At 39.6% G+C, this 22,494-nt stretch overlaps 1 protein-coding gene across 1 annotated transcript in view; it reads right to left on the minus strand.

The window, feature by feature from the left end:
- Window positions 1–1,587: 1,587 nt before the first annotated feature.
- LOC134610990 (septin-2A) overlaps window positions 1,588–22,494 on the minus strand; it is a 116,992-nt gene continuing 96,085 nt past the window's right edge. The window contains exons 12-13 of the mRNA XM_063454458.1: window positions 10,942–11,028; window positions 1,588–2,257 (exon numbers count right to left, since the gene is read on the minus strand). Coding sequence (XP_063310528.1) covers window positions 10,957–11,028 — 72 coding nt within the window. The 3' untranslated portion in view covers window positions 1,588–2,257; window positions 10,942–10,956. The remainder of the gene's footprint in view (window positions 2,258–10,941; window positions 11,029–22,494) is intronic.

Consider the following 22,494-nt stretch of genomic DNA (forward strand, 5'->3'; position numbering starts at 1 on the left):
TGGCAATGCAAAGTGATTATAGTGTCAGGGATAAGGGCTATTTGTAAACTGAGATAACAAGTCTACATTTTATTTGTATTCATTGTCCATCTTTGGCTGAAATATGGTTGGATATACGGAAAATATACATAATCCGTTTAATTTGCACTAACTAGTGGTTCCCTGACCCAGTCCTTAAGGCCCACTAGCAGTCAAGAATTTAGACATTTCTCATTTCAATGCCATACTAACATTGCCTTGGTGTTCTTTATGACGGGGTGACATCATTGGGACTGGGTTTACAAGCTGCAACACATTTCTAACCTTTTTGGAGTAAAGAAACGCTTAACGATTTTCTTGTGTTCAATGTCAATTGAAAAGTAAAACAAAACAGAAAAACATTATGGAGGATAAAAAGGAATTTTAAAAAATGGTGAAAAAAGAGGAAGCTGTAAGAACCGATGAGCAGGCATTTAGATCTGACAGGTGGCAAATGAGGGGCATAGAAGAAATGAAATAAAGAGGTATAACATAGAAAAAGGTATCACACACAAACAATAAAGGAAACAGAGCAGAAAGGACAGTGGACATAGTCAGAAATAATAACAAAATGCAAATCTGACATTGAAAAAGACAAAGAGCTCATACAAAACATGGGGAACTGCCACACATTATACAAACACTGTGCATCTTTCTGCCTTCATATGTACTTACTGTTAACACAGAGCAAAGCAGGGCAGTGCAATATAGGTCTTGTATAAAATTATTGCCAGGTCTAGTCTTTATTTCAATAGCCCACACCCACCAATTCCTTGAGACACAGTATAGTTGGCAGGAGTGTGGGGAGGTGAGGCCTTATTCACATGGCTGGGCCTCTGGCAGTCTAAATCTGAAATACATGACTGACTTGGTCAAAAAGTCTGTTTTCATTGGATTCCCACCAAAAAAAAAAACAACAGAGAAATGTTATCCAACGTGTCAAGTTACCATGCAGGCTCGGTGTCTTTTTATTTATTCTTTTGTCCTCTTTATAAAAAAAGGCATTCCAAAAGTGGAGATGATACCATTTTTAATAATAGCTTTCTTCTTAAACAAATATTTCAGATAAAAAAAAAAAAAAAAGAGTCTGCCCTGCAAAATGCATTTTTCATAAAGAGTCTAATGGAATGGGTCATATGCAGAATTGCAAGACTCATAAGACCTTCACCAGCCTTTTTTTTTTATACTCTTCCAGTCAGAACAGTGTCCAACAAAACACGGGAACAAGCTGGCTTTACTCTAATATGGTTGACCTTCATCTTTATTGAGTCTGCCTTTTTTATACATACATTTAATGAAGCAAATGTTTTCCAGAGGCAGGTGAGCTGCTATCTCTCATTAGTAATTATGTTGCAATTAATAAAGATCGGCAGAGTAGAGAGTCTTATTGGAACATTGTTTTACAGTTTTTGGGAAAGTTTTTCTCTCTGTAGATAATCTTCAGAGATTACAATAAATGTGCATTTTTTTTTGAATGAAGGGAATAAAACTGTCATGCATAAGTAGTAATCTCTATATTGAGAGGCTTACACATCTATATAAAATTAGGCACTAGAGGTCTAACAGTACTGCAAGTAGATTAACAGTTTATTGGCAGGTATCCTTGATACAAATGTGAATATTACATTCAAGTCACTATGATTAATAGAGTTCACCCAATTATCAAGGCACTTTACGAGAGGCAGGTACCGTTCATTATTCAGATCTGTTGTATGAAAGTCCAGTGCACCAGGGAAGGAATGATTTCATCTGTACCTGAATCGTACCATAAAATGCTGGTGTTATTTTTGTTCCCCTGGTTTCCTTAAATATGGATTTTTTCCTGATTTCAACAACAGCGACACACAGCTCAACACGTGCTCTTGTACAACAGGGGTTTAAAAAAAATATGTAAAAATGACATGATCCCATTAGAAGGAAGTGCAAAAACATGACAATTACAGACCTAGTGATGAAGACAAACAGGACAGTGCAAATATACACACAGCTGGTAACAAGACTTGCAACTTCCTTTTTGCATCATTGGTTAAGAATTAAAATCTCAATTGACAAGCACAGGCTTCTGTCAAGAGAGCAGTGTGTGGCTTAATACTATGAAATACAAGAAATATCATATCACACTTAACACATGTTACATAGTTAAAGAGAATAGAAAATAGACGAGAAATTGGTAGAAACAGCCTCTAAATGTTGACATCTGGAAAGTCTTCTGCGAATGTTTAACATTGGTCCATGGACCCTAAAATCCAACAAAACAGAAATTAGTGAGAAAGCAAGTGGACAAGTTACACATCACTTTGTATACTTTTGAACTATTGTTGGTCTAATCCAATTTTTGTAGATCAGGCACATGCGTGGCTATTTTACGACAATATCAAGCATGTGGCTTATTGATAGATTTAAATCTTGTTAACTACCTTATAATTAGAGAAATTCTCCAACATTTTGGACAACCCTGCTTTAAATAAACAGAAGCTACGTCTGGATCATAATGATGCTGCTATTTTTAAGACATAATATTCTGGCCTAAATTAAGCATGTTGCATGAATTTATTGGAAGAAAAAAACATTTTAACCCAAGATTGAGTTGTCAGCTTAGGGAGAAATAAAGAGAAAGTTGATAACAACTAGGAAACTAGTCATGCTCCAGTTTCTTTCTCATTCGGTCTTTGACTGTACTTTTTTTCATGAACAGTCAGCCAAACAGTTGAAGTGTTCAATCTTCTATGCCGTGACTGAAGTTTGAATTAAAGGGTTACTGTAACCCTTTTTAAAACACACATATATAGATTTTATTTTTTCATTTTATTTTTTTAACTTAATATGCCTAATTGAGCATTACTGGCTAGGTACCCCTTTTAAAAAGTCCATTAAAGATTTTAAACTTACGTGAAATCCAGCGCCGTTTTCACTCCTCTTCTTATGTGGTCCAATCAATTACTTCTCATAGAGAAGCCAACTTTTGCCGACTCAGTAAAAAAAGCGATTTCAGCTACGGAGTGAGGGGAAAACAAGCTTCCCCTTGCAGGCATACTGATTGTAAGGAAGAATTGATTACATATAACACCAACACACTGTGTGTGCTTACAACATATGTAATGTTGCACAGAATTGCAGATTAGCTACGTCACGTGTGTCAGGGATGTAACTAGCCCCCAGGCACAAAACTGCAAGTATCTCTGGATGTACAGTGGTTCAAGCAGAAGCACTGCACATTCACACTCTTACCACCATGACCATTTCAAATCAGTGATGTGGTTATGGTGGTTGGAGTAAACATTTAATTTAGGTGATAGAAGCTGTATACAACAGCAGCATAAGAGATGGCACTTGGGATACATCAGGCTATATAAACATTAATACAAAGGTTTTTGTTGTTTATATTTTTAGTTTTGTCTTGTTTTTTTTACTCCTGGAGTAACTTTTTAGTTTACTCTTTGTTGCCATGTAAGTCGTCTGTAAAGAAATAAATAAATGGCTCTTGGTAACACAAGAAGATGTAATCACACAATGCATTTTAATAACTGCTCTAGTGTGTAATGCCCAGAATCTACATTACATATAGAATACATCTCAGGATCTATCAAATAACACACACACAAACACACCGTATTTATCGGCGTATAGCACGCACTTTTTCTCCCTGAAAATAGGGGGCAAATGATGTGTGCGTGTTATACGCCGATATACCCTATTTTACGCTCCATAAGACGCACTTTTTTTCCCCTCAAAAGTGAGGGGAAATGTCTGTGCGTCTTATGGAGCGAATGTGAAGGTTTACTTACCTGTCTTGAAGTGTGGGCCGGTGTTCAGCGCGCACCGCGGTACTGGAACTTCAATTTCAGGTTCCGGTTTCCGGCGGGACTGAAAGGAAGTGCGCACTCAGTGTGCACACTTCCTTTCAGTCCCGCCGGAAACTGGAACCTAAAATTGAAGTTCCTGTACCGCGGTGCGCGCTGTGAAGCCGGCCCACGCTTCAAGACAGGTAAGTAATTATGGGACATGGGGAGGGAAAGTGCAGTATGGGACAAGGGGAGGGGAGGACACTATGGGAGGGGGGGGAGAACACTATGGGACGAGGGGGGGGGACACTATGGGAGGGGGGGGAGAACACTATGGGATGAGGGGGGGGACACTATGGGAGGGGGTGGAGAATACTATGGGGGGGGAGAATACTATGGGAGGGGGTGGAGAATACTATGGGAGGGGGGGAGAATACTATGGGAGGGGGTGGAGAATACTATGGGAGGGGGGGGGAGAATACTATGGAAAGGGGGGGGGAACACTATGGGATGAGGGGGGGAACACTATGGGAGGGGGGGAAATTTCCTGAAATTTCCTTCTTAAAATGAGGTGCGTGTTATACGCAGGTGCGTGTTATACGCCGATAAATATGGTATATATATATATATATATATATATATATATATATATATATATATATGAGACAGAAATGTATAATACTCATAGGAATTTGCATTGGGCAGCTTAGAGGGAACCTTAGGTTAGGCTGTGTCAACATAGTTAAATGCACCCCCTATCCAACCATTATTAATATGTTTATAACACAGGAATTCTGCGGGAGAAGGAATGAGAGTTTCCTGACTCATCTCCAACAGCTGTAAGCTCTCTGTAGACATATCTACCTTGTAAGGAAGACACAGCTGCCTGCAGGGCATTTCATGGTTTAAAAAACCCAAACAGTGAACACAGACATCCACATTAGTACATACATATTGTGTCTACCTTTAGCCAAAAGGCTTCATCACAAACCACTGTCCAGACAAGGTAAGCTTGTGGTACAGTGAGATACATGGTCTGGGCAGTAACTTGGTTCTCTGAGTATATAGACCTCTAGTCACTATAACACAGCTCCTGGAATGTGCATAGTTCAAATACTCTTTCTAATCCCCAATAGCTTTGTGACCAAATGAGAAGTATTTGATCTTAGCCTTCATCACTGTAAAGTCAATATTTGGGTTATATATGGAACATAAATCAGATTACATGGAAACATGGAACACAAGTGAAAGCTGTATAATGTCTGTGCAGTCCCTGCGGGGATCTGGATATTAATGTTAAAACCTTTCCCTGGAGTAAAGATTGCCCTAACAGTGGGTTTACATTAGAGTCTTCCAAAGACAAACATTGCTCTTTCAAATGCTCCTATTAATGATTCCTTAGATTGATGTGGTACATAACATGCTCTTTAATTAAATACAGCACATGTAAATCCAAAAAGACATTGAGTACATGGGTAGGAATAAGCATGTAACAAATTGCTCTGGAAAACTGCAACCAGTATATGGGGAATCTTCTGAAGTTGGTGATAGGTCTTCACATCTGTCACATTCCTTTATTGTGAGATGCAGAACAATTTTAATATTACTGGTGTTTACTGTGTGAAATTAAGCAGCTGATTTCTGAGTAAGTAATCTACTAGGTGTAAGCAATGGGAATTCTAGATTCTAGAATAGAATCCAAGTAAATTAAAATAATGACAACAACTTACACAAAGTTTTAGACTTGGTATTGGTCCCAAACCAAAATACAAGTGAAGTTTTCATGAAGTATTCTAAGTCACATGGCTGGAGCAGCGGTTATTTGCTTTCTACCACCATCTCGTGGGATAGGTTACAGTATAGTCAACTGGAACAATGAGTGGGTGTCCACCACAGTTAACTGAACCTTAATTAAACGAGGGGGTCAGGACCACTTTAACGCAATAATGGCTTCTGGGTAGAGCTTTTACTAATGCCCTATACCCACTCAGATCTTACTAGGCTATTGGTAAAATCTGCTTTAAATGGTTTCGGTTAAAGGGATACTATAGTTACCTGAACAACTTTAGCTTAATGAAGCAGTTTTGGTGTATAGAACATGCCCCTGCAGCCTCACTGCTCAATCCTATGCCATTTAGGAGTTAAATCCCTTTGTTTATGAACCCTAGTCACACCTCCCTGCATGTGACTTGCACAGCCTTCCATAAACACTTCCTGTAAAGAGAGCCCTATTTAGGCTTTCGTTATTGCAAGTTCTGTTTAATTAAGATTTTCTTATCCCCTGCTATGTTAATAGCTTGCTAGACCCTGCAAGAGCCTCCTGTATGTGATTAAAGTTCAATTTAGAGATTGAGATACAATTATTTAAGGTAAATTACATCTGTTTAAAAGTGAAACCAGTTTTTTTTTCATGCAAGCTCTGTCAATCATAGCCAGGGGAGGTGTGGCTAGGGCTGCATAAACAGAAACAAAGTGATTTAACTCCTAAATGACAGTGAATTGAGCAGTGAAATGGCAGGGGAATGATCTATATACTAAAACTGCTTTAATTTAGCTAAAGTAATTTAGGTGACTATAGTGTTCCTTTAAGGAATTTCCATTCTCTATAGAAATTATTTACAGCTCACCCCCAAACCAATAAATCTGTTTTCTACTCTTTTTTTGGACCTGGTTGTGAGCAATTTGTAAAATTCAACACAGCCATAACCAAACTCATCCCCAGAATTAAACACGACAATAGAGTTTTTGCTTTATATTTTGCAAGTTTGTGCATGCAGCATCAATTTCCCTCCAAGAGAACAGAGCCATGACCACTTGCATGCATAATTAAGAGCAACGCCTGGTCATTGCACACAGCCTAGTTCACAATACAATACTGTAATCAAGGCTGTGTATACTATGCAGTGCATAAAATTGTAGCATAATATTATTCAGTACAGAAATCATGACCCGTTTTAATATGAAAAGAACCTGCCCAGCCCAAAATGGAAGGCACTACTTTAATGCTAGTGACAGAGCAAGCCAGGTTTATGCCAATCATACTTGTATGGTTTGTTTAAAGGGGGTGATTATGCAGGAGGTTGTGCCTTCTGCAAAGTGGTTCTAAGTGTTCCTGTGGCTGGGAAAACACAATCAGCTGTTTTAGTCATGTTGCAATCTGAAAGTGTTACACTGGGGTTTGATAATGCTGCCCAGCTGTACAGGAAGAAAAACTTCTCAAATGTGGCAAAAATCAGGTGAATCATGTTCGCAGAACAATCAAAGACTGATGTACGGCAAGTAAAAGGGGAGCCAATGTTGTAATTAAAATCTATTTATAACTTTACTTTCACGTGCAAAATACACGGCATCATGGGATTTACAGACCTATATGCACAGCAACTGGAATTTTTTGTGCAGAATGAAAAAATTTCTTAATCAACAGGCTGGAATGCACATGCAGTACAGAATATCCTGATAAAATGTTCACTTCTTAAGGCAGGAGCTGGAATGCACAGGCAACACAAGGTGTCCTGATAACCCTTCTTACCTGTATGATGCATAACTTTACCACCAATAAGGCTGGGGAACAACGCATCCTATGATGCTTTTCCAGCCTTCAGAGTGTCAATGCATCATCAAAGTTGTTGGGAGAGATAGACAGACACATCTTATACTTTATAATGCTCCATGTAACTACTTTATTTATCAAGGGTATTATCTATTATGTCTTCTCAACTTCATACCTAACCTAGTCCTACTCAGAATTTATCATTGGTCCCCCTGACTGAGATCAGGGCCATAATGGCATTCCTGTCATGCTAGTGTCATGTTGCCAGTCAAAAGGGATTGTATTTATAAGTCATCTTGTTTAGGAAGAGTAAGCTTCTAGGATATGCAAGGCTTTACTACCACTTGAAGTCTAGGAATGATGCCCAAGATCGTTTGTGCCATCCAAGCAGATGTACAATGTGGTGCTTACCTCTAGTACAGGGCCATTCCTGTTTTTTCTGGGCCCAAATACCAAGTGTTAACTCTTTTGGAAAAACACAGACCTTGAATATTGTGCCAGTTATCCTCAGTCAACAGTAAATATAGTAAATAAATACTCCTATTGATAAATTAGAGCTCTTTGTGTCCTCTTGAATGGATACTATAGGCATTGAAACAACTTTAGCTTATTGAAGCAGTTTAGGTGTATAAATCATGCACCTGTAGTTTCAATTCAGTAGGATGTATACATCATGTCCCTGCAGTCGCACTGCTCAAATCTCTGCCATTTAGGAGTTAAATCACTTTTGTTTCGGTTTATGCAACCCTAGCCACATCTCCCCTTGTTGTGACTGACACAGCCTGCATAAAAAAAAATGGTTAAATTTTCAATCAGATGTTATCTTACTTTAGAGGTAATCTCCTGCTCTGTAAATTGTACTTTAATCACACACAAAATCTATATTCTAGATTAAACAGACTGTGTCTTACAGGAAACTAAAATATCTAGGTTCCTTTTCAGGAAGTGTTTAGGAAGGTTGGGCAAGTCACATGCAGGTAGGTGTGACTAAGACTGTATAAAACAAATGATTTAACTCCTGAATGTTAGAGAATTAAGCAGTGAGACTGCTGGTGCATGATCTGTACACCAAAACTGCCTTATTGAGCTAAAGATGTTTTGGTGCCTACATTGTCCCTTTAAAGTTTGTATGCACCTGCAACAACTATCAGACATTGATTTAATATTGTTGGATACAATTTCCAAATGATTTAATATTTAGGATACGTTTTTCAAATATCAAAACATATACCGTATATATATATATATATTTAAAAAAAAAAAATCAATAAATACAAATATATATAATAGCCAAACAGGGACACATATAGAGTGAAAACTCTTTACACAGGGCCTTAATCCTCCCATAAACAGAAATTTCATGGTCCCAGTTTTTAAATCACCTTGCAGAAAATGAAGAACTAAGTAAACAGTGTTAAAAATAAAATACTTGAAATGTAAGTTATTTACCTGCAAATATCAGTTCTTGATTATTCTTTAGTAAGGTATTGTATGCTAATCTTCTGTCTTTCAGCTAAACTGGTTTATATAAGGCAGTCAAAAAAAAAGTCTTTCAAAAGGAACACTCCAAGCACCATAACTACTAAGCTTGCTGTAATGGTGACAAGAGTACCTGGCACCATCCTCCTCCATTGTAAGCAGTCCAACTGGTTTTGAATGGTTTAACTTCTTACCTGGGGTCCTGTTGTCTCCCCACCTTCACTACAAGTGCTGCGATGTCCTCAGCGGATCACTTTCAGTCTATGAGCTAAGCCCTGCTGGGGATCTTCTGGCTCTCAGGACATTATAAAGGAGGCAAGGAGTGACGCTTGGGAGACACTAGGTAAGAAGGCAAACCCTTCAAAAATAGTTTGACTCCTTACAATGGGGGAACACCATGGCACCATAACCACTACAATGAGTTGTAGTTATGGAGCACAGAGTATTCCTTTTGAGACTGCAAAAATATCCAACCTTTTATATTCTATTTTTAACACATCTAAAGTATCCTTCCATACACTTCAATAGAATTAAAAAAAATGGAAAGCTTTAAGAAATATATTAAAACACAAGCGAGCTTCTTAGTTTGACGATTGAATGGCCTCAAAAAAAGCTGCCGGACTACTGTATTGTGTACATATGTATCAAGCATTTGTTCTCTTCTTCGTGATTTCTTCATCTCTCTTTGCTCCTGGTATACCAAAGAATGTGAACAGCTGCTAGCTTTATTCCTCACATTATAATGTGTTTCTAAAAAAACATAAACCGCGAAATAGTGTTAAAGGGTGAAAGTATCCCGAAATGTTAGATTCTTCAGGTCCAAGTAATGCTGTTTTTTTAATGAATTTGATAATGTGATTGCAAACAAATGTTGATTCATCTCGGTTCAATGGGTGTTTGAAGAGATAGGAGTAAAAGGCTTCCTGTTATTAGATTCTAGCAACAGGAGGTGTCCAGATGCAGAACTGTTTTTAGAAGCAGAGCAGCTGCACTGCAAATATGCTCTGAACCCCCTCCCAGGGCTCTGCATTACAGTTATAGCACACATGGATTTGAAGATCAAAATCACTTTTTTGTTTTTAATTTTTTTTTTCATTTCTTGACAGTCTCTGTGACCTCAGGATCCCCTTTTGCAATCAAAGCAGCACAGAATGTCTTAGTGTGTTCCCAGTTGTGTGCATACAGAAGCAGCTCAATCACAGCTACTGTGTGTACAATCAATTTTACTCTGCTCATCCTAACTAGCAACCAGCTGGAAATGATGCTACCCGCACTGTTCCTCTAGCAGGGATTTAGGATTTAACCCTGTCGTCTCAACTGGGGACTGGAAATTACTACAGTATGCAGACGGCGGCAAATTCCGATCCCTGAATCATCAGGAAAGGATAGCTTTGACGTTAGGCATTCACAACTGCTATACTTCTTTTGGCTAAGAAGACGTTAAGAAGTTTCTGCACTAAAGGAGATGCCCCATATGAAGCTTGCCACAGAGGATCATGAGACTATAATTACAGAGGGTGAGAGAGACAGATGTTCCCAGGAGTTACAATTCAGAAAGAAGTGGTGGGGGGAGAAGGTGGTTATTTTTGTTATGGAATGTTGGTCACAGAGGCAAAGTCAATGAGGGGAATGTGATCCATAGAACCAAGGAGAGAAATAACCCTTTCTTTACCTAGCACTATAAAATGCCTAGCAACGTACCGGATTCAGCCACATGTGAGGGATGCCATCTGCCTGCATACCATGCATTACAGTCCGTTGAGTTGTACTACTCCAATACTGTTCATTCGAACAACAGCAGAATACAGAGAGGTGCTTAGGTAAGTAATAACCAAGCCTCTAAACCTGTTGCTCGGGCTACGTTTTGATCAAGGTGGTGAAGTAGAGGGTAAGAACAGCCACATAATGTTGGCTGTGTGTAGAATAGTTCATTATTTCAATAGAATCACTCTTTAATTAGCAATTATAGACAGGAATTGCTACTAATCCATGTGATCTTTACTAGACAAAAAAAAAAATCTGCATGTCTGCCTGAAAGACACTACAGCAAGGAGAAACATTTTAACTGGACTCAAATGTCTTGTAAATTTTTCTGACACTTTTAGCTCTTACCTAATGGGTACAAGATTACTCGTCACCAGGTGGCTTCATCTTCATCTGAGCTTGCATCTGAGCGATCATCTGCTGCATTCTCCTCAGCTGGAACATAATCAGGAAGATGGGTTTATTAAGACATTGAACATGAGGTACAGACATCTAGCCTACATGGCATACAAATATCTCATAAATTAATGTAAAACATTAGAAGACACTATTACTGGAAACATATCTTCACACAGAGTATACTCTCATGTCTAGAAGGTACAAACGGCACTATGCCTCTATGTACAACTGGTTCGATTGCTGTGCGTTGGCTTCTTGGAACCTTGGGAAAATCTATGTAGACTTCTTTTTATCCATGGATGCAGGTGCAAAAAAATTGAGGATTGCAATTTCTTGCAATAACCTTTTTCACTGAGTAACACATTTTGTAACAACGTAATATAGGGAACGAATTCCAACAGCTCATCAATGTAAATACTTTTAATTTTTTTTTTATTTTTATTTTTAAAACGCTGACTGCTATGATTATAGAACAGTCAATAACTTTGCAAAATACAAGTGCAGTAGAAACACATAGGAGTGACTTTCTCTTACTAAGATTGTAAAGAAAACCATGTTCTCAAACTTCTTCCTGTTGTGCCTCACATCACTTATCACATTATATTATTTAATGTATGTTGCCTGCACCAGTGATAGTGGCACAGCTTTTTGAAGCACCTGCTGGACTCGTTTTTAGCACAGATAGTCTATTCCACAATGGTTCCACCACATGACTACTGTGCAAGAGCCACATGCAGAGAAACTTATATTTCAGTCAATGCTTCAGTAAGGTCCTGCTAGGCTGCACAACCAATTCAAAAGAGAGTAATTGGGAAATCTGTGAGTCCCGACTGTTAACTAGTTCCCTAAAGATAGGTGGTAATAGTATAGCAATAGGTAAGATCAGTGGAAAACATTTCTATGGGGAGGTAAAAGTGGGGCAGGGTGTCCAGAAAGAATATAACAAAATATATTAAATCTCACACAAGCTTTATTCATAAGCCATTAACAGTGTGCACAAATGCATTGCTGAATTCATATACTGCGACTGTATATTGTCTATACAAATGTATTCATGAATTAGCATACATAGAAACTCGTCACACATTAACTGAAAATTTGGAACGCTCACAGGAAGAATGATGTATTCACACATTTATGCTACTAACAAACTCCTTCTCTCACATACACTGACACTCCAAACAAATATTTAGCATTCACAAAAATGGACATCACACGGACAGACCCATGCAATCACAGACCATGACATTATGAGCAAATACACCCCAACATTGTCACACTTACATTGACACTATGCACATGCCTTCACAGGCTTGCACTGCAAACAAATATAAGACCTGTGCAATCATGGGGAGAGATGCTAAAAGGAGGTAATTGGTGGTTGTGTCATGTCTATAGCTTCATTCCTGAAATTATAGAGGGATTTTTAAGCTGAAAGCAGCAGCTTCTACTCATCTTGGGGAGCTGATTAACTAATGTGGAATACTAACCAGATATCATATAAACCTATTAGAAATGTTTAGCATTCATGTTAAAAATATAAAAATTGGGGGGCGGAGCTTGACCATCAACCTGGAGAGACGCCATTCCTGAATGCTCCTCTGCAAACCTCGATAAATCCAGGGAAAATCAAGTTACAAGCGACCCCATCCAGCTACAAAAAGTGGGTACCAAGACCCCTTAACCCACCCTGAGGCGGTAGATGCCGTTCTTCGCGGCCACCCAGCAGCCCAAGCGGAGGAAAAAAAACGGGGCCTACCCCACGCTGTCATACGCAGGCCTGGAGGCGATCCTGAGCGGCACAGCGGCAAGGCAAGTGTGGGACAGGACAGCCCCTAACACGACAGACCTACCGGCACACATGCCAGCTATGGGACGCCGTTCCCAACGACCACAACACACCACAGACAACAGGGATATCGGGGCCATGCTTCAACGACCCGTGCAGGCCAAAACCGCCCCTGCCGAATCCCTGCGCCCTGTAACCCACTCTTATCAAGCAGACCCAGAGGCCTCCACAGACACCCAAGCAGAGAGCCCAAAACAGCTGGACGCCCCAGCTGACACGGCCCCAATCACCAGGCAGGACCTTAAAACTCTGCTAACGGACTTTCACAAAATCCTGGCGGCGGAACTTGCTCCCATTAAAAAAGACATCAAAGCAATTACCGAACGAGTGCAGGCATCTGAAAAAAACATCACAAGCCTGCAGGATCACCTGTCAGAGCTACAAGAATCAGTGCAGCAAATCTATACACACCAAAGAGACATGACTGCACAGCTCACTGCTCTGGAAGAAAGGCAAAGGCGCACTAACTTAAAAATAAGGGGCATCCCTGCGGAAATCTCACCAAACGAACTACCGCACTACTCCAGACGCCTCCTGGCCACAATCTTGCCTCCAGCTACAGCGAAAAAACTAGCCACAGCAGAGATCTATCGTCTACCCTCATCCGCTAGAGCACCATCAAACTTAGCCCGAGACGTGATACTTAAATGTCCAACAGTACAGGACAAAATACAGCTCATGGCGGCTCTCAAAGGGAGAACACCACTGGCTTTCGAGGGAACTACACTGAATTTCTTCCAGGACCTCACGAGAGCCACCCTCGCCTGGAGAAAAACCTTCTCTTCTCTCACCAGTAGCTTGAGATCAGCAAGCATCGAATACAGGTGGGGGACCAATGGTTCACTGACAGTGAAACGCAATGGAACTCAACATACACTCACCTCAATGGAAGGCGCACCCGCGTTCCTGGAAACATTGGGACTGGACATTCCGATTGCTGCCAATCCACCTCGGAGATCAACCACAGATAACTGGGACCCAGAACGCATCACTCCCTTTGTCCCACGGGCCAGGAGCTCCCAGATCACGGAACAGCAACAGCCTCTGGAGACCGGTTTGACGCAGGGCACCTAATCCCCCCAGCGGAAGCACATCCAGGACTCAAGCATAATCTTTGCAAATCCTACTACCACCAAAAGTTTATTTATTTATTTTTCTTTTTTTTTGCCTATTTACCCTATCTAAAATGTAATGTTGAATGACTTGGCTTACATGTTGCCTCTAGGTTACTACTCTCCATGATAGAAACTGCAAATATTTAGCACCAACTGACACTGCATAGCCCACCTCAAATAGACAGGGCACGGCAGTTCTCCCACATGTACACTCACACTTTGTAGCGGAACTCCAAGCACCCCTCCTACCCCCCCCTATCCCCCCCCCCCCCCCCCCCGGAACTCCCCCCGGAACTCCCTTGGTCAGGAGTAATTACACCTAGGACCTAGAACACACCCACCAACAAGTAGCTGCACTACGGAGCACACACCCACACACGCCTGGCACCCCCAAGGATGTACTCCATGTACCCTGTACAACACCACCAGCACCGGGCCACTCAGGCAAATACTAGCACACATCACAGGGTAGTAGTAAGCACGCTCCAGCAGGGCGACACCTCTTGTAGTAAAGCAGCTGGGGCTAAATTCAACCCATAAGTCCCTCAACACACCATCTCCACCATATCTCGTAAAAACATACACTCTCTTAAGCCCACATGCACCGCACCAAGACGCCCAACCTGATAGATGAGGCTGGGAAACTCACACATAGCCCCACGCAAGCACTCAGAAAACACTTCAGGTCCCTTGCCACAAACCTGATGAAACCAGAGAGTTACGATCGACACATGTAGTCAGCCTGTACACAGCTTGGCCTATAAAATATACTAAAAAGTGCTTATCCATGACTGTCACACAAATGTTGTAACTATGTCTGTTTTTCAAAATGCCTGTACCCGCTAATGTGGCATCGCAAGCCTGCACCAATCAATGCACACAAAAAAATAAAGAATTAAAAAAAAAAAAAAAAAAAATATATAAAAATTGACTCCTACGTCTTAGCTACAACACTAGGCATTGACAGTAAATACAAGAATTTCAAAAACCACTTTTTTTTTATTTTATGTTTATGGTGCAGGTATAAATAGCAAGACATGACAGAGACATAGTAGCCAAAACAGAAATATGACATCTGAATATCATGCTGAAAGTATAACACATTATACACTATGGTTCACGCTAGTCACTAACTAAATGTGCTAACTTTAAGCTACTATATATATTGCTTTAGGACTGCATAACAGAATACAGTGGTAGGTACATATGATTCAAGAACTATATATCTGCACATTTTGTTAGTACGAGAACATGCCAAGATAAAGTAACGATTGTGCCACTGAGTAGCAATAAAAAAAAAAATCCCTGCAATACTTAAGAACTAATTGCCACGGATGAACAGTAAAGTCGCCAATCATTAGGCCACAGTGTAAAGTGCTGGACATGCTATCGCCTCTCGCCTCCTCAGAGCACTTCAGTCAGGACCTTATGCTGTTGAGCAGGACTTGAACAGCAGCCTTAATGGGAACCTGCTCCCTATGTCCAAGGACCCCCCTACTCTAGGTGGCAGGATAACAGGAGCTCTGGTACACAGAGCACTTCCTGGTTATGTGGACGGTGGGTTGGATGCAACACCAGGTGGTCTCCCAGAGCAGAAGAACGGTTAGCTGAGGCGACACCCTGGGTCAACGTTGCAACAGGAACAGGCCCCCGATCATCCCAGGCTGCAGAGCTGTGGAAATGCCAGTCTGATAAGATTTTAGGTGATTTATGCTTAATTTTAGCTCGAGTTTGCAGAAGCTACAGAAAAACACGTGCATCCATCTTAGGTGTCAAGCCCAACCCGCACCCTTATTTTTTTGTGTTCAATATTTTTCACATTTAGCACATTATCTCTATAATAAATTGAATTGTTTTAGTCAAAGCTCTATAGAATTCCATGCAAAGATTTAATACACTGCCTATAGAATACTTTAAAATGAGGGTCAACTCAAGACTTGAGTCCCTTTTAAGAGAATGAAGACTTGAGTCCCTTTTAAGAGAATGAAGACTTGAGTCCCTTTTAAGAGAATGAAGACTTGAGTCCCTTTTAAGAGAATGAAGACTTGAGTCCCTTTTAAGAGAATGAAGACTTGAGTCCCTTTTAAGAGAATGAAGACTTGAGTCCCTTTTAAGAGAATGAAGACTTGAGTCCCTTTTAAGAGTATGGAGGTGAGTACGATGAGACATGATCTTGATAAAGTCTCACATATTATATCATCACTTTGGAATACCGATATAAGAATTCATTTCAATAACAAAAAAAAGTGTATGCCTGCAGACATACACCTGTCTAGACGTATATGTATGCACATGATCAGTACAAAAGTACAAACCGTAGTTTATACTGCACAGTTTCTCCTTTACTTAGAAAAAAACTGGTTATTTTTCTTGGAATTCAGACCAAATGCCTATTTATATCCCTGTCTGGCTGCTACTTTGCCTCATTCTACAAGCTTTGCTTAATAAGTCCATTTCCATTAACTGGGTACAGACAGGAAATGTGCCCCCTCCGCCCTCCCTAATGAGAGCTGTGCTTGGAGTGGGCAGGGGCCAAGGAAACTGGGACCTGTGTATGACGTTTAAAGGCTCTGCAGAGACAAGGAACAAATTATGTATACATTCTTGGATGCAAGGAAAAAAGGAAGGAACATTTCCAAAGCTAAAAGATCCAATCATTTACTTTAATAATACGGAGTGGGAACACAAAAAAAAATCCATTTGGCAGCCCATATTATCCACATTCCGTGCACAGAAGGGAGGTTTAAAATGTTCATATCTGCACAAAATGATCTGATCTCCTATAATGTGATACAGTAATGTTTAAAAAAAAACAAAAAAAAACATGTTTAATTTTTATGACACAACTTATCTAAAAGAGACACTCTAAGCATCAAACTACAACATCGTAGTACTGTGGTGTTGATGCACAGGTGCTACACCTTTTCTCTGGAAAAGTAAAACATTACTGTTTCGAAGAAATGGCAATGTTTACATTTTGCAGAGAGATCACCTCCAGTGACTGTCAATAATTGATGCACTGGATTGATGTTTTGCAGGGGTAGGAAACCTTTGGCACACCAGATGTTGTAGACTACATATCCCATAATGCTCATACAGCCATAATGGTGGCAAACAATCAGGAGAGATGAAGGCCACATGGTTCCCACCCCTTTATGGTGTGTGTTGATTCCCACACACTGTCCCTATGTCCCCAATGCTTAACTATGAGAAGGATTGGATTAGACAGAGATCCTCATACTTGATTTATTAAAATGTTGATGATACTCCACAGAGGTAAAGCAGCTGTGGAGAGGAGACTGTCCCAAAGCTAGATTGCAGGTAAATTCAACAATTTCTTAGTTTTTAAAGAAAGGTGGAGTCAGAATCTAAAAACAAACATTAAAGGTAATCTATTTATACTAAATATATATATATATATATATATATATATATATATATATATATTTCATAGCATATAAGAAACACATATACACAAAATATACACACGGTAACTTACTAAACGGAGTATTGTCAAGAATTCAAATCAAATTCAAAATGTAAGGTCAAAATAGTCAAACTGGGAAAAATCTCCATGTCAGTGATTCTGGTTCTGTTATTCTGGCCTTACACTTTAAGCTATCTTTGAATTCCCTAATTTTAACACATACTGAAATAATGTCAAACACCTTCTCGAGAGAGAGAAACTTTTGAGAACCAGCCATGCGGAGACAGATTATCGGTGTGCTCAGGACTATTAAAGGAAACCTGTAGGCAGCATAACCTCTACAGCTGTAGTATGGAGTGCCCCCATATATGTAGTAAACCATTTTAAATGGTATAATTATTACCTGGAGTCCACTCCCTGTCTTCACTTCCTCACTGCCTCTATTTGAATTAGTGGGCATGTCCACCAGATGAGCATGTAGGTACCAATTGTAAAAAACTTATATTTATTTTTAAAGTTAGAGTATTCTTTTACGTTTGCCTTCAATCAAATCACAAAACATACCTCTTATTTCCTGGGGAAAAAACATATTTTCATTTTGATTCTGTGTAGATTTATCAAAGTGTACAGTTCTAAAATGTGGTCTACAATACTATAGGTGGGGCAATAAAAGGTTATGCTGATTATAACCCAGCATCCCACTATTTACAGCAATGTCATTACAACATTTAAAAGGCTTTTCTGAGAATGAATGAGTTCTTAAAGGGACAATCCAGGCACCAAAATATCTTAATCTAAATAAAGTTGTTATGGTGCCAGTAGACCTCTGGAGGCACTTGAACAGTATAACCCCAAAGTTGCCTTCAGTGGCGATGCCCATTCCCCAAAGTTGCCTTCAGTGGCGATGCCCATTCCCCCTCGGCAGCATGCGGCTTCTAAATTTATAGATTCAGGAAGAGTTGAGGGCTGCCGGGCAAGGGTGCCGCTGATTGCCTGAGAGCAGTCAGCTGACACTTTCAGCCAATCAGTGACTCCCCGTTCACTAGACTGGCTTGGAAAGGAAGCTTACCTTTTATAAGCCAGTTTTATGAATGGGGAGTCACTGGTTGGCTGAGAGCGTCAGCTGACCCTGACTGACTGGCACACTATGCTTTCTGAAAATAAAAATTCAGAAGCCAGATGCTGCCTTGGGGGAGAGGAAGGGATTTCACAGCTGGAGGTAACTTTGGGGTTAAACCGTTCGAGAAAGGTTTAACCCCTTCGGGTAAGAGTGCCTCCAGAGGTCTCCTGGCACCATAACAACTTCATTTTGAAGAAGTAAATTTGGTGCAGTTTGTTCAAGGTACACTCCAAGCATCATAACCACTATGGTTTTACTTTCTTCCTGGTTAGCGCTTAGCGGTGCTCCCCTCATCCACTACCATTTTCCAGGGCACTAATTGCACTGTAACCACGGTTAGTGCTCTGTAGTGGTTATAGTGCTTGAAGTGTTCTTTTTATTTTAATATGGGGCCTAGCAAATGGCAGATCTCCAGCTTTTCCAGAACTACATTTCCCATTACAAGCCTTAAGGGTTACACAACATCACAAGAGTTCTGGTTCAAGAACAGCTGGGAATAGATCTTTTGGTCATCCCTGTTCTGACGTATTTAATTTTAAAATCCCAGTCCTCTGTCCAGACAGACAGACAACACATATGTAGCTGGTGATATTGTTTTAAACATAATGGTACAAGACGACAAGAACCCTACTCCAACGATATTTCAGTCTAAACAATTCTCTGTATAATTAGAAGGGGACATTTTTTTTTTATATCACAGCAATGGCTTGAATAACAAAGGATGCTATACCATTGTACATAGTGATTTGTACACTGGGTATCTGCAAAGTGTTATGGCTGCAGACTTCCATTTTTAACTTCCTGTTTCCTGAGAAATTCCACTCTCAAGCAGTGATAAGCCACGCTTCCACACCATTATGGAGGCTGGTGACAGAAGCGGAGGGTAGAGGTAGTTGATCACTGCACTGTGAGCGATCTTAAAGGATTTTTTTTTTTTTTTAAAGTTACAAGCTACAGGAATCCAAAGGATAAAATATAACAAACACGCACAGGATCAAACTGTAAAAAGTATTATCATATATAGAAGTTACATTCAGAGCAAAATCTCCTCTCATCTCCCCAATTTCCCATACATATTTCAGTCTAGATTATTAAAGTTGCCTTCTACCTCCTTATCATTGACGTAAGGGTTTTAAACATTCTAGACAAGACTGGGTTAAAGCTATCCAAGCAATTAAGTTCCGTTTTGGGAGCTTAGATGACTTCTAATTACCTACAAATAAAACTGCTGTTGTTGGACCAAACATGCTCCATTTGTAACCTTTTCCACACCAGATTATTAATGAAAGATTCAGGGTCAGAATGATGCAAAGAATTATTCCAAACTGAGTCTTTTTTTAATTTTACCTTACGTGAATCCAATATACATATTTATAACAATGTCACCATGATTGACAGCCTAACATATTACAAAATTCCTATAAGAGGTACATTCTCTTCCACACACTAAAAGGAAGTCTGTAAGAAGCAGGTCATGTCCTGGTTTTACACTGTAAATCTTTTAAGACAGACAGTCAGAAGAAGAGACAGAAGTAAAGGTGCATCCCCAAAGAGATGCAGTCACTCACCAGCATACCAATCATATCAATATGTACAAAACCTGATAAAAAGGTCATGGAAACATCATCGATAGCTAGTAAGTCAGTTAAAACACAAATGAAAACCCCAGCACTATAATAAAAAAAATGATTTTGTTTTCCAATACACTGTTTGTTGCTACGGAACATGCATTTTTTTTTTTTACTTTTCGTTTATTTTATTTGTGTGTTCATATATGTACCTTTTTTGGAGACTATGTACACATTTGAAAGTGCTTCAAAACATCACACACCATGTAAGTGCTTGTGTTAAACATTATGCTACATTTTGCAAATGGAAATCTACCTATATTCAGTTTGTCCTTTAGAAGGTCTGTGCCTTCAAAAAGGACCCTCCAACTCCAAGGAAGCAATTAAGACAGGGTACCATGACAGTGATCCAGCAAGTGACAGTGCCCTTTTCAGATCTCAATACTATATCAAACTTGTAAAAGAGTGGGAAGAGAATGTAGTGGGATGGGACAGGGAGTGGTAGGAGGAGCTACAAATTTGACAGGATGTTCCCACGATGCTCACTGCTATGCTGGTATAAAAATACCACTGGCTCTGACAATGACAAGAAGAGAGGAATGAGAGGAATAGGGCAATAACCCAGCCAAAAACAACATGCTGGTATTTCAAACAGAGGAGTTACAGAGTGCATCAGGAGTATAGCCAAAAAAATTACATTTTATTTGTTTGTATATTTATTTAAAAATTGACATCACCTGCAGATCCCAAGGAAAACTTTAGATGCCTGCTTCAGAAACAGCAGCTCTGTATGACAATTCTCCCACAATCCCATGTTTAGTTTGCAAATAAGCACAAAAAGGCATATATTGTTTTTTTAGAATTTGAGCAATGACAATTATTTATGACGACTGAAAAGAGAAATGGTAGAGAGAGAAAAAAAAACATAACCTTTAATCAAACTGTTCGGAAAAGCTAATATTTCATGGAATATATAAATACAGATCCTAGTATCTAACCTAGAAATATATTTTATTTCCCCCCCCCCCCCTCATTTTGAGGATCATTTAGCAGATGAGAGGATTTACCCATTAAATGTAGAATCTACCATGCAGTATGATTGCCACTCTGTCGCTAATTACTGGCACTGGTTCGTTTGTTGCAGCACACCTGTATTTATTCCTAGATACTACTTTTGATACATATACTTTCTTCTCGGTTTCAGACTTTATTATATTTAGATACTTTATTATATTGATATATTACAGTCCCAGTCGCTAATAGAACTGCTCATCATTTACTTTGAAGGACTTCAAATATTAATACTGGTATGTATATATTTCAGGAAAAATGTTAGGGATACTAGGGTTTGTATTTATATATCCCATGGAATGTTGGTTTGAAGAACAGTATGATTAAAGCTTACATTTTTTTCCATTTTCCATCTACCATTTCTCTTTTTAGTAGGGCATCTTATGCCTCGTTTCCACTGAGCGGATCGGTTTGGTTCGGTACGGTTCGCTATTTTGGGTGTTTCCATTATGAAAGTGGTCCATATAAGCGAACCGTACCAATCCATTCAGGGTCCTGCTTCAGATGTAGGGCCATAGAAAATGGAACGGTTCGGTTAGGGCAGAGCTACTATACAATCCATTGATTGGTGGACAGGAAGAGCATTTATTCTAAACCCCGCATGGCCCTGAAGGTCTGACTTGCAGTGGAAACGCTCACCAGAATGGGCTGGTCCATTCTAAACCTTCCAAACTGTACCGACCCGAACCGATCCGCTCAGTGGAAACGAGGCATAAGTGGTTACTCCCTTTATTTAGATGGTGGGTTATTTTACTTATTATATTATATGTGTGCACCTTTTGTGTAGCTTTCAATCTATTTTTTATGACAATGCTTGTTTGTACTTACTTTCAAAAGATGAATGACATTCTAGGAGAATTTTGAAGACAGGTGCTGTGCCTGAGGTAGATCTTTTTTAATGTTTGGGAGAATCATTGAAAATATCGTGCATTGAAATAATACATGATAATCGTAATCCAATCCACTGTGTTCCTCATCACCAATTTATAAGTGTTGGGAAAAAAAAGCAAACAAACTAGGTTTACAAGTAGGCCTAGGAAACATTGCTCCCAATTAACCATAGGACCTGTTGATTGTTGTCATCATAACACACAAAACATCTAATTCCAAGGAATAAACGTGGGCCCGATGTGACAGGATTATCCTCTGATATAAGAATTAAATGTCAAGTAACAAAGGGAAATTAAATTTATACTCTGACTGGTAAAAAACTAACCCCAAACTAATATTCCATCTTTCACATGATAAGAGGCAACCGAGGCAAATGCTGACATATTCAGCAGAAATGATGCTGGGGAGGGCCGGGTCATTTTAAGTTGAGATAAGAAAATAAAGAATAGAATAAAGGGGGG

This window comes from Pelobates fuscus, chromosome 5 (genome assembly GCF_036172605.1).
Source record: "Pelobates fuscus isolate aPelFus1 chromosome 5, aPelFus1.pri, whole genome shotgun sequence".
NCBI lineage: Eukaryota > Metazoa > Chordata > Amphibia > Anura > Pelobatidae > Pelobates > Pelobates fuscus.